Genomic DNA, 15,567 nt, shown 5'->3' with positions numbered 1-15,567 from the left:
CCTGCCGCCAAATGACCGGGGCGCCTATCGTCGCCATTGCTGAGAACGCCACGCCTACTCGAGGTCCGCTTGCAGCGGCTAGTCTATGCGCTCTAAGAGCAATGCGCAATTGAGGCCTAGAGCGATTCTCCACTGAGCTCAGACGGATTGCCGCCAAGCGGGGCATGTATTGGCCCATCGATCATCAGCCGCATCGTCTGCCTGCCCGCGCGGCCTGTTCTCCGTCTCGCGCGGCAAGCTGGCGTCAAAACGAGGGCCACTTGGTGGGCGTACACAGCATACCGGCGAGTGCGTCCAGATGGCGCCATGGGGTGGGAGGTGCAAGCAGTCATTCGCGCAGTCTCGTGCCCCAGCAGCTCCAGGACCGGAACGAGCGCGGGGCGGTTGCACAAATGCCTGCACGACGCCAGCGAGCTGCAGTCGATCCCTGAAGGCGCAGCGTCCAGGGTACCCAGAATATGCGAGCGATTCAACGGCCTGCGGGATCCAAGCATGACGCTCGCGCTCACCTGGCGCAGGGACTATACCCAACTTGTCCCACACCCTGGCCCGCCTATGGAATTTTGCGACTACCCTCATGCTCCAGCCAGGTTCACACTACCCCAAAGTCTGCTAAGAGAATGTCCTGCAGCTCCATCAGCGCCGGGAAGCGAAGCATCAGTGGCCGCCGTAGCCCGCCCGCAAGCCTGTGTTTAAATACTAGATAGTTCCGCTGCTTCCCCGGTGCAAGCGGATTCTCTCTCCCAGCATTCGATGTGATCTTCGTTCACTGGTTCTTTGTAGTAGTTCACGTTCCGTACTACCACGCTCGCTGGTCGTCGCCATGTTTCCCTTTTCCTTCGGCTTGTTCCCCAATTGGAGTTGGTTTTGTATTTTCGTCGCGCTCTTGTAAGTCACTGTGCTCACACCACGGCCTGCCACCGTGCTGCTCCCGCTTTCGAGTTTCAGCAACTGACTCGTACTTCAGCCTCTTCCGATACTTCAGACTTTGGGTCAACCTTGCAAGCAATTGGACATATCAACCCATACAGCCTGTCGACGAACCTACCGTTACATCCAAAGATGTCACAGTCATCATTCCCACTGTGGCTGAAGACCTTGGGCAATTGAAGGAAACAGTCCAGAGCGCCTACCGCCTCGAACCCTACGAGTTGATCCTTGTGACACCTGACTCAAGAATCAAGCGTGTCTACCAGTTGGTGGAAGAGCTAGGCACTCCCAAACTTATTCAGGTGTTATCTGTCAGTCAGGCCAACAAGCGTCGCCAGCTGTGTCGGGCAATCCCGGAGGTTGAGACAAAGATCACACTGTTGCTGGACGATGATGTTTGGCTGCCAGAGAAGTTCAGCAAGTGGCTTCTGGCACCTTTCGAAGACCCTCGTATGGGAGGGGTTGGAACGAACCAGCAGCTACGTCGCGTAAACCGCAGCAGCATCTGGGAGTTCCTCGGTGCCATGTACCTTGTGAGGAGGAACTTCGACTGCACCGCCTGCAACTGGATCGATGGTGGGCTACCATGCCTATCCGGCCGAGCAGTAGCGTATCGATCGGAGATACTGCAGGACCCCAAATTTACCTACGGTTTCACGCACGAGACCTGGGGCAGCGATCACTTTCTCAACGCCGACGACGACAACTTCATCACACGATGGCTCTTCAACAATAACTGGAAGATCCAGATCCAAAACCACCGCGAGTGTGAAGTCGAGACAACCCTCGAGAGCGACTCGAAGTACCTCCGGCAGTGTCTGCGTTGGGTGCGCTCTAATTGGAGGAGCAACCTGACGAGTCTGGCTGACATTCAAATGTGGATGTAAGTGCTTAATCCCTCTTGCAACGCCCCTGCCTGCATATTTTTCGCGTCGTCGGGCGCCAAGCACTGCCCCTCCCACCACTCATTGTGCCCACCACCTCGCTAACGCACTGCACTACAGAAACTACCCATGGTCACTCTACGCTGTCTTCCAGACCACGATTACGCAGTGGGCGTTCCTGCTCGACTGCCTCTTATTGGCTTCCTTCCATTTCGCATTATCGGAAGCAGGTTACTATGCAGTGGAAGGTGAGGTGCAGCCACAGGCCGAGCAATGGCAGCCGTCGTTGTTTTGGGGGTTGTTCCTTGCGCACTTCGTCTTCGCAAAGACGATCAAGCTAGTTCCGCATTTGTTAAGAAATCCGGGCGACGTGCGCTTCATCCCGGTCTCGGTCGCATTTGGCTATTTCCACAACCTGATCAAGCTGTACGGCTGCATCACAGTCACAGAGGTAAGTTCCCGGCCCCGCATCGCTGCTATCGAATACGCGGCTGACATCCCCGCTAGACAACCTGGGGCACTCGTGAAGGCGCCGACGCAGACGATAACATCAGGATGCTGCCCATCCCAAACACGCCGATGACACCTCCTATGACACCTACTCCGGAGCAAAGTAAGCTCCGCGAGAGAAGCGCCATGTTCTCCACAGCCGCGAGTTGAGGCGCGGCATCCGCTTTGACCAGCACACTTTCCGGCCAGTGGAGGCGCCTTGACCGCATAAGGACGCAGTAATTTAGACGTTCGACGATCCACACCATCGCTCCATCACCACATCCACATGGTCGAGTCGAGTCGGTGTTTTGTTTCATTTCCTCTTTTCAGCGAGCATCATGTCTGGGAATATATCCTCTTGGTCACCAAAACAGGTCGGACCGGCTACACGGCGTTCAGGGGGCATCGGTCATTGCCGATGCAAAATTGCAGCGTTTTCTTCTCGTCACTCGGGCATTTCAGGGCTTTTTCTTCGCCCATTGTAGTCTATGCAAAAGTTGCTGTGGCATGTTAGCATTAGTCCATAAGTACGCTTATGAAACCTCAACTTCAGCTTTCACAACAAACTCCTCGAAGGTCATTGGAATGTTTGACTGAGCGTGCCCACCATCAGCATCTTCATGCTGCTGGGATATGCTCTGCTATCTTGTCATACATGACAGACAAATCGAGGGACGGCCAGAACCCTAAGGGTACTATTTTCTAGCAGTCTAGCACGAGCTCATTTGATGGCTGTCAGTCGCGCTTCCCTTGCTTCCTACCCTGCACCTAAACAGGAAGCCGCCATTGTGTGCCGCCGCACAGAAGGTCGCGGTCGCACACAGCAATGGCTGGTGCCATCTCCGGCACGCAGGCAGCACAAACCTAATCTGAACTGCATACAGCGATCTACTCTATCTCAGTCAAGTCTCCCGAGCAACGCGTCGCGTGGCTTCTGACTGTCTCCAGATGCTCAATCCACGACTGCACGGGCTGCACGGGCCACACGTAGCGCGAACCATCCCCGTGTCAACAACCTCGTCTGCTCTGATCCTTTCCGTCTTGCTCTGTGCTCCAGGCCATGTCGCGCGTGATTGCGGCATGATATCGAGCCATATTCGTCGCACTACAGGCATCACCAGGTCCATTTTTCCGCCGAACCATTCAAACACGGCAGGTGCCTTGAATGTACCTAGGTACCCTCGGCTCGCTGGCTGGGGGCTCAACGAACCGCCCCTTACGGACTATCTCCACTTTCGGCCATTTCCTGGATTAATTCGATGGCGGAAGATTAATCGTGCTGACGCCAAACTCGAGAAAGGCTTCGCCCTTACTGCCACAACGACCACAGGTACCACCGGTCGGTCGATTCAGCGTCAGCTACAGGCCTACGAATCTACCGCTGGCCTATCTAGTATCTTGCGCAATAGGTACTGATGATTCCGATGGCGCTGATAGGCTCAACCCTTCACCACGGTCTGCCTGCTGCCGAATGTCCTCCCACCAACGCAACTTCAGCCAAGCGGGGCTGCGCTCTGCGGGTCCATCCACTTGGAGTTTGAGAATGGACCCAGCGGCGCCAGACTTGTCATGCAATCTTGCATCGCCGTCCCATCAACCATCATCATGCGTTGCGGTACGTTCTAGCCCCTGTCTACAGCATTTTCACGATCAATCACAGGAGCTTGGAAATGCTAACTCTGAGATGCAATGCCTTGCTCTGGCCCCGGATAGCGCGCGAGTATGAGGAAACAGACCCTTTTGTTCAATTTTATGCCCGTCACTCCCGCTCCCGCAGGGTCAGCCATGGGCAGCACTTAGCTCGTGCGCCATAACAGCGCCATAACAGCGCCGAACGCGGCGCAACGCCAGTCCCAATTTTACACGTCTCGTCATACTCCTCGGCGCACACATGTGGCTGCTTGTCACTGTCCAAACAACACTTGCAGGAAAAGTCGTAGGTAAAGCTACAATGTACTATGTACTTCCAACTTATGACAGCTCCACAACAATATGCATGTTTCTGGCCCGGATCCCCGATGCAAATGACCTGTTGGTTCCTGGCCGCTCAGGCTCATTTAAAGCGCTCGTCTGCATGCAAGAAGGTGCACCACACTCAATTCCAATACGGTCGGCAATGCAGTCATCACGATGACACGGCTCCTGTTGCTCCATACCAAATGAACGAGAGCACGACACGTACCATCTTCTGCATGGTGCAGAGGACCCGCGGTCTCCGCAAATTCCTGCGTTCCTAAGGACAGTCTCACTTGCATGTAAAAAGTTTTGTTACTCCTCCTTTGTTACTTAGGCGGATCATTGTGAATGGGTGCCACCCTGCTGGATTGAGACGTTTTGAAGCGCTTTTGGACTTCAACTAGTGCACGAGCATTCTGCCGAGAACGTCCACCGTTCAGAGGCGCCTTGGGAATGAGACGCGTCTGCATTTTACCATTGGATAGGCGACATCGCACGATCGAAGTTGCAGGATCTATTCAGCCGGGAAAATTACTGCAGTAGTCAAGGAAGATCCATTCCTCATACCACTGCACGCCAGTGGAATCCTGGCGGAGTACTTTCGTTGCGGTTCCACTAACGTCTACAGCAGTGAGCACCTCCTTCATTGCGTTTTCGGAGTCATCTCTGCGAGACGCTGAGCTTCTGCGCGCCACTTTCACCAACGGCCATTCTTTGTCGCAACTGCTGGCTTGATATTATTGTCCCGTCACCACGTTACCTTCAGCTGATGCAGGGCTGTGGCGTGGATTAGACGAACCCCGAGTGCCAAGCTCAGTTTGAGGGCGATCTGTGGATCTGAGTAACACCTGGGGCTCGAGCTGCGCAAGTTGCCGACTTTCCACCTGTCATCTCCAAGCGACCCAGACGAGCAACAGTTCTCTGAAGCAATGTGTTTCGCGATGTTCCTGGTACGTCAGAGGGTCTATGGACCCCGCGTGCCATCCAGCTACAAAGTTGGGTGGCAAGTATTCTGTCAAAATTGCAGACCCACCTTTCGGTAGCGTTCCGTTCCGGTCGACTGTGCGACCCGAGATCTGAGCGCTGGAAGCACGAGCTCTAGCATCTCGACCCGAGTCAGGAGGACCGTGGGGGGCGAAGTTCGAACAACAGCTGATCGTCGCAGGTAGATTCGCAAACGCGCGACTGTTGTAGACTGCACATGGAATCTCACGTTACACATGCTTGAGGCTCTCCATAACGCGGTGCGTTGTGCGAGGCCCTCGACACGGTAGCCCTCCACTCTTTGGGAAGGTGTGTCGGCGCGGTGGAGCCCAGGGTCTAACCCCGTGCGTGAGATCGCTGTCGACAACGCATGTCATCTTCTATTATGTCAGGCCAGATACAACATCACACGATGATATTCTCTGAATGGAGAGGTTGGTTGTGGGCTGGGGACAGTCACAGAAAAAGCTCCCGACAATGTCCGAAGTATGGGTCACCTAATCAAGATCGCACCAAACGACCCTTCTGGGAACCGCGGTCCGCAGCAATCCACATGGTGCAAGATGCACAGCAGATGTTCAACACCACCCCACAGCGCCAACGAAGTGCGACTACATACGACTGCACTTTCCATCTCGCGATCGTTGACATGTCTGATGACCCGCCAAACAACGATTTTGCATTTCGAAGGAACCATAACCACCGAACGTCGGCGAGAAATACCGGGCGAGTCGCCACTCGAAGCTGTGCTCCACATTGCAAGCCATACAACGCTCTAAAATGACATGCAGCTCGGTGATGCTTGATCCTTGATGTGGTTGCACTGTCAAGGGTTGTTTCTTGTTTACTCTACACCCATAAGCGCGACTTCGTTGCCCAGCTGTGCAAACCCGGTTACCCTACCCCACCATCGATTGGGTGGTGGGACCGATAATTCTCTTGCAGCTACTGCTACGCAGCCATCTTAAATTGTCCCGCTCAGGTTCTCGGGGGGCCAGACGACTCGTGCAATTGACAGCTTGCGTCATGGCACTGGGCATCCCACAGAACGCCATCTAGACAACAAGGTCTCGTATCCGTCTCGATAGTGATGCTCACGATAGGCAAACGCTGTGGATCGTACAACAAATAGCGTGCTCGGATGGCGCAGTGGAGAGACCTTAGACGCCCCTTAGTCATAGCGCCTCTTTCTGGTGGGCTCCTCTTTCTGTACCAATACGGACTGCCATGGCAAACTAAAAAAGACGGTTCTCCCGCCATAAGCAGTTCAAGTGGGTTTTTCATATTGTGTGTTCCAGCTCGAAGCCGCTACGGACGGTGCTATGAAATGTGGCTGACAGGCGATCTGACAGCCCGAGTGACTCCACACCAGTTTGCAGAGACTTTCGTCGACTGTGTGTTGCCGATGTTTCAGTCGCGGTATCCACTGATCTCACGAGAGAGATTTTTGACGCGCCGCAGCACCCATGTTGCGCACACGTTACACTGCGTCTGTTGAGCTGCTATCGCGGCTTTCTGCTTCGGCCTGCTTTCCTCCGCAAACTATCCTATCTTTCGGACCCTGCGATATGACGCGCAGATTACTGCAAGGTCTGGGGTCAAGGGGTGTCCCCACAAACTCGGTCTCGTGATTAAGTTCGACTTTTGACTTTGACATGTGCAGTGAACCCTCACGGCGAAGCCAGACCCTGGACGTGAGATAGAGTTTAGGAAAGCTTGTCTCGAACTGCTGACGAGAGCAAGTGCCGGATGAGAAGTACGGATATCCCCTTCGTCGGGGATTGACAACAAAACGTCATCAACTCAAATTATAAGCATAGATCAAGCTGGGCACTTGAGTCTTTGGTAAGTGTTTAGTCAATAGGTTTTATAACTCGATAATAGGTTTTGTAACTCGATGTTATTGCTGTTACACGCACACACAAGTTGCACGATTGCGCCTACGATGACATCCAGGACTGCGTGACCTTGAAGCTAGTCAATACACTCTTACGAACACGAGCACTACTCATATTGCAAGGCCTTAGTCACCAAGTCTGCGGTATGATGTTTAACTACGTCAATAATCTAATATTTCCAAGCACGTCCACTCGCGTGTTTGTCAACATGAAAAACCCGGCCAATTTTCCGATTCGCGATACTTTAATTGGAGGCTTGAAGGAGTTCAAATCTCAGTTTGCACATCGCAGCCGCAAATACTTCAACTCACTCGGACTCCTTTACCCCGCAATCCGAATCAGCTCACCTCCCCGCACCACGAGCTTTGGAAAGATTGAAGCACGCTTGAGCACCACCAGAACAGATTTCCAGTTCCCGAACATTCACATAATCCCTTTAAACACAATCTCAGTCACTGCATCCCGTTCGAAGCCGACAGGATGCCACCTTCCCGCATCCTAGATTCCCACATCCACCTCTGGCCCTCGACAGCCACCACTTCCAAAGACCATGGCTGGATGACCGATTCCTCACATTTCCTCACCAAGCCTCACGGTATCTCGGATTACAGAGCTGTCACTGCGTCATCGGCAGCTGGATCCGCTCTGGTGGGCTTTGTGTACGTAGAAACAGACCGCTACCTTCCATCCAAAACCCCGGCTATTAGCTCGGGAGCGAATGAAGAGGAGGTTGAGAGTAAGCTGAGAGAGTGGGCGAAGGCACCGTTGCAGGAGTTGGAGTTCTTGAGGAGGATCGTAGAGGAGATTCCGCAAGAGGGTGATGGGTTTGAGAAGGGACAAGGCAAAAAGATGAAGGGTGCTGTTGTTTGGGCACCTTTCAATATTCCGGTGTCTGCTTTCAACAAGTATTTGAAGGTCGCGGAAGAGGTTGCGGGACCGAAGCTGTGGGAGAAGATTGTTGGGTTCAGGTATCTCCTACAAGGGAAAGAGCAAGGTGAAGTGAAGAGCCTTGTCAGTAATGATGATTGGATTGAAAATATCGTCAGTCTGGGCAAGGGGAGAGGGGGAAAGGGCTGGGCATTTGATGTCGGTGTGGACATCCATCGTGATGGAACAGATCCACTGGGTGCTGTCGGTGGGATGATCCTGAAAGTGAGGGAACGAGAAGCACAAAGTGGAAAGGGGAGTCAGCCAGTACGATTCGTGCTGAGTAAGTCAACAGTATATTCGGGACGACATCAAATAGCTGACGTTCTGTGCAGACCACTTATGCAAACATGCCCTCACAACAGACTCTCCGACCGACCCTAAAATGGAGTGGCTCGGTGCAGTCTCGAAACTTGGGCTTGATCAGAATGTCTTCATGAAGCTATCTGGCGCTTTCAATGAATTCGACGACACTACACCAGCATTTGTCACTCACATTGTCAAGTCATTGAGCTCGATAGCGTCCAAGGTTCTCGATGCATTTGGTAACAGGGTTATGTTTGGCTCTGACTGGCCCGTGTGCAACGTTGGAGGACCAGCAGGAGAGAAGGGGAATTGGGGCCTATGGGTTGAGATCGTGGAGTCATTGTTGGAGGCAGCGCATGTTGCCGAAGAAGATAGGGAACAGGTGTGGTGGAAGGCGGGGAGCAGGGCGTATGATGTTCAACTCTGAGGGAACATGCCGTCAGGGCAGGAAAGATGCTGCGTGCGAGCAGTCTCAGTGCGCGGCGTAATCCTCACAGACTTACAAGCCGCTCAAAAAGGGCCTTGTGAAGACATTGGTAATACTGAGGTGGAGAATGTATTCAAAAGACTTTTGTTATACTATAATCTTTGCATAAGCTTGTCTACTGCAGATTTACAAAAAGACCTCCATCAACCAACAGCTGGGCACCAGTGACATATGAGCTTAGATCACTGCCCAAGAACACTGCCGGTCCGGCGAGATCGTTTGGCATACCAGTCCTGCCCAAGGGTATCCTGCCCTCCATGTACTTCCTCTTCTCATCATCTTCAAGATCCTTCTCGTTCAGTTGTGTCTTGATTGTGCCTGGCAGGAGCGCGTTGCACCTAATATTGTATTTGCCAAGTGCGCAAGCAGATGACTGGATGAGAGACAAGACACCAGCCTTTGTGGGTGTGTAATGACCCTGCTGTGCGCCACCGACGAGCGCGGATATAGAAGAGATACCGATGATCGAGCCACCCGGTGGTGATTGTGTAGAGAGCTGTTTCGCAGCTGCTTGGATCGTGTTGAATGCACCTGTGAGGTTGGTGTTTACGGTCTTGCTCCAGAGTTCTGGTGAGATGCTGCAAATTTCGTCATCAGTAAAAAGTCCTGAAGATACTGCAATCACTCACTCTAGGAACTCCTTGAACTCGCAGATGCCTGCGTTGCTCACAAAGATGTCCAGCCGGCCCCACTTCTCGACAACTGCCTTCACAAGCTTCTTGCCAGTCTCTGGATCGCCTACATCGCCAGATATCTCGATCAATCTGTTTCCACCTTCTGAAGCCTCCTTCACGAGAGACTGGTACTGCTCAGAGGACTTAGGGTCGCCCAAATGGTTGACTGCGACGTTGGCACCGTGCGAAAGGTAACCAAGGACGATAGCACGGCCAATGCCAGTAACGCCGCCAGTAATGGCCATAGATTTGCCTTTAAGAAGCTGCGTCATCTCGTTCGTAGCTTGTGTAGAGGGTTGTGAAGCTGCGTTGGCGGGGTTTCTTTCGGGAGGAAGGTGGTGTGCGAAAGGAGTTCAAGCAGGCAATAGCAGCACACAGCAGTCAACGGAAGAGCGAAGGTCAGAGAGATATCTGTACTCTAGGAGCGACATGATAATAACTGCCCTAGAGCGGAGCAGATTTCGATGGAACGAATGGAACCGTGACCTCGCGGGGAGTAAACCGGGTTATTTCAAGCCGAGGCTAAAACTCTTGGCTTACACTGCATGGACCTCACAAGCCGCCTGCCGTAACAACGCGCTGCTACCTACAAAAGTGCATCAAGAGCTGCTCGTATGGTTTTGATTCCTGGACACCATGGTGTACAGCTGGGATGACAAAGAGGCCGAATGCCATCGACTCTACGTCGAAGAAAAAAAGAGCCTAGACGAGGTGATCGCGCACTTCGAAGCTCAAGGCTTCACTCCTAGGCATAGCAGACACCCGTAGTATGCTTGCAGAGCTGACGCGTCATTCAGTAAACGCGCTTTCCAGACACAATTCAAACGTTGGGACTTTCCAAGTAAGCAGAATCCTGCGCACAAGAACCCTGCCCTCGTCGCCCGGCTCCAACAGCTATGGGAGCGGAATTATACGCAGAAGGAAATGGTAGACACCCTCCAGGATGAGGGCTACCAGATCAACGACCGAGAGTTGATCAGACTACGCTTGAGGCTCAAGCTTCTTCTCCGAGAGAGCGTACCTAGACCGAGGAGGAAGCAGACTGTAGATGGAGGTACGCTGAAGAAGCAAAAGAAAAAGAAAGCAAAGACTTTGCCGGGTAAAGAATTGATCAACCAGCTCGGCAATGCCATACTGGCTGAGAGTTCTGAGAGCCAAGAGAGCTCAGAGGAAGAAGAAGCGACTTACACGACAGTCGGTGGTGACACCACAACAGACATTCAGCCCGTCCAGCCCGAGCTTGAACCTCCAACATTCCATCCCGAAGAATCACTACGAAGACAGCTACGACAAGAGCATCTACAAAGAGAGAGCGACGAAAAGTGGCGCACACGGAAACGACGACGGCGAACGCGAGGCTGGGCTGGTCTGCCAGCAGATACACCTGGCGAGCCACCACGATTTCCTTCCGAAACCACAATCGACGAGGCGAAGGCATATCTTCGCCTAGACAATGAAATGTACCGCAGGCTTCGTGAGCGGTTCCAGGAGATATGTGAGGCTGAAGGCGTTGTCAAAAAGACAGTGGCCGGTCCGGAGAAGTGGGCGCAACTGGTGCAGCGGCTCATACAAGAAGACACACACTTGGTCTCTGTGTTCCAGCAGGAACCACCCAAAGGGCAGAGAGCTCTGTCGATAGATGTCATTTGTATGGATGTCACAAAGCGTCTACGTACCATGGAGACCAGAATGACGCTCGCTGATGCGAAGAATGCTCTTGGACTAAATCCGGAGCAGACGCGCCAGGTCAGAGCAGCCTACATCGCAAAGCTCAAGACCGCCCGTTTCACCAACAAGCACGAGGCTGGAGAAGAGCAATGGAAAGAGCTTAAGACAATCTGGGTCAACGAATCGGACCATTTGACGCGAGCCCTTGCTCAAGGCGAGGCCGATCCTGAATATGCGCGAAAGCTGCGAGCCGTCGAAGTGATAGCCAGGGATGTCACGAAGCGGCAGCAACAGGAGAAACTGACCATGGACCCGTCCAAACAGAAGCAGATCCATCAGGGTCCTGGGCCTGGTCCAGCACCGCCGGTCATCGCACCACAACCAGAGCGGCACCGACAGAGCGCTGTGTCAGACTACAATGCATCGACGCATACAAGTCAAACCAATCTTCCAACACTGTCGCCTTCGAGCGACTTGCAGATCGATCCCTCGTTGCTGTTGGCCGCAAGTGATGCGGCCGTGCTCCCGAGTCCGGCCTACCATCAACCTGAGCATCACTATCAATCACACCCTGAGCATACACAGAATGTACAGTCACAGGCGTCAACACCGCACCACGCATTACACCACCACTACAACCATGACTACTACCCCGCTGCCTCGTCCCAGCACTCCCAGCCCATGCCGATATATTTTCGTCTGCACCACCTGTCTGCAACGTCTTTTCCGTCGAAGACGGTCTGGCTGTCCATCCTACATACGCAATCAGTCAGTGAGATCGGCAACCTGGCCATCCGTGAGCACCCTGGAACGATCGCGCTCAAAGTGGAAGGACTGGTTGTGTACAGACAGGATCAGGGTGAGCGAGAAGTGGTGGTTGAGGTCAGCGATGACGAAGAGCTCGCTGCGTACTTGAGCCACGTCAAGAGTACTGGACACGGCAAAGCAACGTTCGTGGTTTTATTGGGCATGGCAAGCGGCAGTTATGCTTGATCATGGGGTCTTTGTCGATAGGTCTACACACTCTGAATGCCCGCTTTCGCCTCATTACCATACTTTGATGAATCCAGGGTCTCCTTACGATCCAACACGAAGTTGGGAAATAGCGATCAAATAATTCCTGCCCCACTCTTGTAATTTGTTCTGTACCGACACTGAGAAGGTCCCGTCAACTACTTAAGGCAGCTGAAGCGCACGCAGCGTTCCTGCTCTTCGGACACAACACCATTTGCTGCATTTGCGTCATTTTCACAATACAGGCAGCGATATTCTCACATTGACTATCTCCGCGCTCATTTCAGCCACAATACCACGACTATTCCTCGGCGACTTTCACCGAGTCTACGTCGGCAAGAATGACTGCCCAGCGTAAAGCCATCGGCGGCCCTCGTGGACGTCCTCGTGCAGATCCGAGACGTACTAGAGTATTCTACGACCGGGATGCAGTCTTGCATCTTCTGTGGCAATTCTATCCAGAGCTTTTACACTACTTCCCCCCTATTGATTCTTTCGTAACGTTGCAAGGAGAGGACAGGTCCGTCGACGTCAGCAGTAACCCGTCTCCAATCGCGCTGCTTGAGGTTGGTCGTATGTGGCAAGCCGACCCGAGCAGTGAACCACATCAGGGAGAACGTGCGATCCTGTGCGTCTGGGACAGAGGCGGTTACAACAGCGACGAGCCTGAGCTTATACCTTACGGCTATCGAGGAACAGGCATATATAAATCACGCAGCGATCGGGCCATCGTGAGCGCCAATGGCTTCGATGCCACTGGTGTCTTTTCCGAATTGCGCGAGAACAGAACCCCACGTCAAAACCCGGCCCTTGACGATCTCCACGTTATCGCCCTCTTTCAATTCATAATGATGCTGCGGGGCAACCGACGCTATTACTGGTACGGCGAACGTCACTGGGAGTCGCACGAGCATCATCTTGCACCTCTCATTCAAGCTCTGGGAATTGTTACACGCAAGTCGAGGCAGGCTTACCCAGGAGGTCCTCAGGGAGCACTGGCTGGCGCAGCCATACCACCTGAACAGCCACTGCCGCCACGTAGCCCAGCATCACCGCATCAATTACCGTATCAACGACCGCCTTCCCCTCCTCGAGGTAGAGTGCAACCACAACAGTTACTCCCAGCTTTGGCGTCCAGACCTCACAGCCAAAATACGCTGACTACCTCTGAGCGTTACCGGCCGGTTTCACCATTCCCGTTTATGCCTTCTGGTTCATCAGTGCCATCGCCTACGAACCCGCGGCTTGGGGCCAATGCTAAGCACACGAAGAACCATATTCGGTACACCGCGTCACGGCTTGCGGACCCTCCGTCTCCACAAGACAGCGTTATTAATGGCGACGCAAGCAACAGGCCTATAAGTCTCGTTCTAGTCGCCACCGAAGCCGCCGACGGGGTTGTGGACAATAGGACTACAACTGAAGAGTCTACGCAACTTGAGGAAGAACTTCTTGCAAAGACTCAGTCGTCGTCCTCGGACGGTCAGCGTCAGCACCCTATCTACAAGGTCAGGAGCGAATCGAGGCGCAGGTCGCGGCGTGGAAAGTAGGCGTGGTCCTTACATTGAGGCGTAGACGCATGTTAAGTTCGGATCAAAAGGTGTGGGTTTGGATGAACTTGTGAAACCGAAAAATGACGATTGCAGGAACGGATCTCATTGGCGATGGTAGATGGCGTAGAAAATACGATGAGAACACTAGCTTCAAAGTTCAACACATACAGTCTTCCATCAGTCCGTGCACATCCTCGGCTCGTGCACGATTTTGGCCCTGCTACCTACCACACAACAAGAGGCTGCAGAGCCACCCACAATAGTAATTATCGCGAGTTTCTGTGTTGGAGTAGAAAATTGAGGCTTGTGATTACAATTTGCTACTTATATTTATTTGGAAGCTTGGTGATGCGGCTGCTGCAGATGGTTGTTGTTGCAATAAGCGCAGGCTTAGTTAGGGTACCTACCTCATTGGCAGCATTGTCAACAACAGCTACAGGCTTCTTAGGCAGCTTTTCTATAGTTGTTAGAGGCTTGATGCTTTGCCTCCTACTCTTTTTAGACAATTGAAGATCATTCTGAAGTTGTTGAGCAAGCTGCATCGGGAAAAGTTTTTCCATTGTCGAAATCAGGAAATCGTGGCATTGTACTGTAGGCAACAGTAGGACTTGTAGGCCTACAACAGTTATTTAATGTGCATTCAATGTCTAGCTAATTTTAAGCTAACAGCTCTAATAGTCCTAACAGCTGCATTGCTGCAATAGCCACAATAACTCCTAATCCTACTATAATAGTAGCTCTGCTTAATAAACTATACTTTTATTATATTAATATACTACTAAGTCCCCCCTTTAAAATAAGCTATTAAACAATATTATAGGCCTATTAATAGAATAGTTATTAAGTATAGAAGGTTTTAAGCTTAATATTCCTTACTAAGACACTAAGTTAAGATTCTTTGCTAGGGCTCTAGCAGCCTAAATGTTAGAAAATACAAGAATATTATTCAAGAATAGTAGGTAAACTAAGAATTCTACACCTAGGCCTGCCTGTTCTGCAGTGTACTTGTCAGCAGGTGCTTTGTTGTGTGCTGTTGCAGCTGCTACGTCGTATGTTGTTGCAGCTGCAGCTAATACATTGTGTACTGGCGCAGCTGCAGCTGCTGTGGTGTGCTGTTGCAACTTCAAAACACAAACCTAGGCTGGCGGAATGGGTATACTCCAACGTCCTTCGTGGGTACCCCCCAAAACTTTGTCAATAATACATGGATTCTAGCGAAATAGGGCTTAAAAGAAAGAGAAAAACTACCTCTATATTTCTGTAGTAGAGGGTTTTGTTATAACTATTAAGCTGCATAAGCTAGAGGCTAGAAAAGGTTAAAAAAGGGGGGGTACCTAGCAAGCATACCTATTAATAGGTATACTTTGCTAGGTAGTGTTAATAACTCAGCTAATACTAGGCAGAATAAGCTAATTCTTTTTTTATTAGAAGGCGCAATACTAGGCGCTTCTATTGAATAATAGATTGTGTAAGCGTATCTCTGCTAGTTAAGAAGCTATAAGCCAAAACGTAAAAAAGCATACCCTACCCATCCGCCAGCCTACCTTTAACAAACAAACCTTCAACGCTCTATAACTCGCGTTGTAGTAGGCCTATAATAATAATTTTTTGCTTATTTTAAAGCTACAATTTCACTCTATCTGTATGTGAAATTTTGCAATTTTTAAATATTTAATACTAGTGCTAGTAGAACTAAGGGTAGCTATACAACAACATTGCAACGTTGTTTTAAGTTTATTAAATATAGGCACTTAGTGTTTTAGCTGTTAGCAATATTAGCGCGAAATTAGGGCT

At 51.7% G+C, this 15,567-nt stretch overlaps 7 protein-coding genes across 7 annotated transcripts; 5 read left to right on the top strand and 2 right to left on the bottom strand.

Moving 5' to 3' along the window:
• Positions 1 to 823: 823 nt before the first annotated feature.
• Positions 824 to 2,474, top strand: M421DRAFT_68025 (glycosyltransferase family 2 protein; the record flags this gene model as incomplete). The annotated part of the gene is made up of 4 exons (XM_033596470.1): positions 824 to 888; positions 968 to 1,813; positions 1,935 to 2,265; positions 2,322 to 2,474. 4 exons carry the CDS (start codon positions 824 to 826, stop codon positions 2,472 to 2,474), a joined length of 1,395 nt encoding a protein of 464 aa, XP_033446473.1.
• A 591-nt stretch (positions 2,475 to 3,065) lies between these two features.
• Positions 3,066 to 3,893, top strand: M421DRAFT_219525 (uncharacterized protein). Its single transcript, XM_033588302.1, has one exon. It carries the CDS (start codon positions 3,255 to 3,257, stop codon positions 3,720 to 3,722), a length of 468 nt encoding a protein of 155 aa, XP_033446472.1. The 5' UTR covers positions 3,066 to 3,254; the 3' UTR covers positions 3,723 to 3,893.
• A 2,234-nt stretch (positions 3,894 to 6,127) lies between these two features.
• Positions 6,128 to 6,502, bottom strand: M421DRAFT_219488 (uncharacterized protein). Its single transcript, XM_033588301.1, has one exon. It carries the CDS (start codon positions 6,423 to 6,425, stop codon positions 6,225 to 6,227), a length of 201 nt encoding a protein of 66 aa, XP_033446471.1. The 5' UTR covers positions 6,426 to 6,502; the 3' UTR covers positions 6,128 to 6,224.
• A 1,122-nt stretch (positions 6,503 to 7,624) lies between these two features.
• M421DRAFT_94079 (uncharacterized protein) lies at positions 7,625 to 8,804 on the top strand (the record flags this gene model as incomplete). The annotated part of the gene is made up of 2 exons (XM_033598169.1): positions 7,625 to 8,354; positions 8,407 to 8,804. 2 exons carry the CDS (start codon positions 7,625 to 7,627, stop codon positions 8,802 to 8,804), a joined length of 1,128 nt encoding a protein of 375 aa, XP_033446470.1.
• Positions 8,772 to 10,004, bottom strand: M421DRAFT_422891 (3-oxoacyl-reductase). The gene is made up of 2 exons (XM_033593307.1): positions 9,494 to 10,004; positions 8,772 to 9,442 (listed from the first exon to the last, which is right to left on the bottom strand). Exons 1-2 carry the CDS (start codon positions 9,808 to 9,810, stop codon positions 8,980 to 8,982), a joined length of 780 nt encoding a protein of 259 aa, XP_033446469.1. The 5' UTR covers positions 9,811 to 10,004; the 3' UTR covers positions 8,772 to 8,979.
• A 170-nt stretch (positions 10,005 to 10,174) lies between these two features.
• M421DRAFT_102573 (uncharacterized protein) lies at positions 10,175 to 12,199 on the top strand (the record flags this gene model as incomplete). Its single annotated transcript, XM_033586796.1, has 2 exons — positions 10,175 to 10,287; positions 10,336 to 12,199. 2 exons carry the CDS (start codon positions 10,175 to 10,177, stop codon positions 12,197 to 12,199), a joined length of 1,977 nt encoding a protein of 658 aa, XP_033446468.1.
• A 362-nt stretch (positions 12,200 to 12,561) lies between these two features.
• On the top strand, positions 12,562 to 13,770 carry M421DRAFT_7151 (uncharacterized protein; the record flags this gene model as incomplete). Its single annotated transcript, XM_033596795.1, has 1 exon — positions 12,562 to 13,770. One exon carries the CDS (start codon positions 12,562 to 12,564, stop codon positions 13,768 to 13,770), a length of 1,209 nt encoding a protein of 402 aa, XP_033446467.1.
• Between the last annotated feature and the right edge of the window lie 1,797 nt (positions 13,771 to 15,567).

The sequence above is a fragment of the Didymella exigua genome (genome assembly GCF_010094145.1).
Source record: "Didymella exigua CBS 183.55 unplaced genomic scaffold M421scaffold_23, whole genome shotgun sequence".
NCBI classification, from domain to species: domain Eukaryota; kingdom Fungi; phylum Ascomycota; class Dothideomycetes; order Pleosporales; family Didymellaceae; genus Didymella; species Didymella exigua.
The sequence above is the reverse complement of the archived record's forward strand: the minus strand, read 5'-3'. Positions and strand labels throughout refer to the sequence as shown.

Bases quoted from the DNA above. Each gene is read 5' to 3' on its own strand.
- M421DRAFT_219525 (XM_033588302.1), top strand. From the start codon at position 3,255: ATGCTCAATCCACGACTGCACGGGCTGCACGGGCCACACGTAGCGCGA.
- M421DRAFT_219488 (XM_033588301.1), bottom strand. From the start codon at position 6,425: ATGACTAAGGGGCGTCTAAGGTCTCTCCACTGCGCCATCCGAGCACGC.
- M421DRAFT_422891 (XM_033593307.1), bottom strand. From the start codon at position 9,810: ATGACGCAGCTTCTTAAAGGCAAATCTATGGCCATTACTGGCGGCGTT. The intron at 9,443-9,493 runs GTGAGTGATTGC...CGAAATTTGCAG, and splicing joins GAGTTCAAGGAGTTCCTAGA to CATCTCACCAGAACTCTGGA.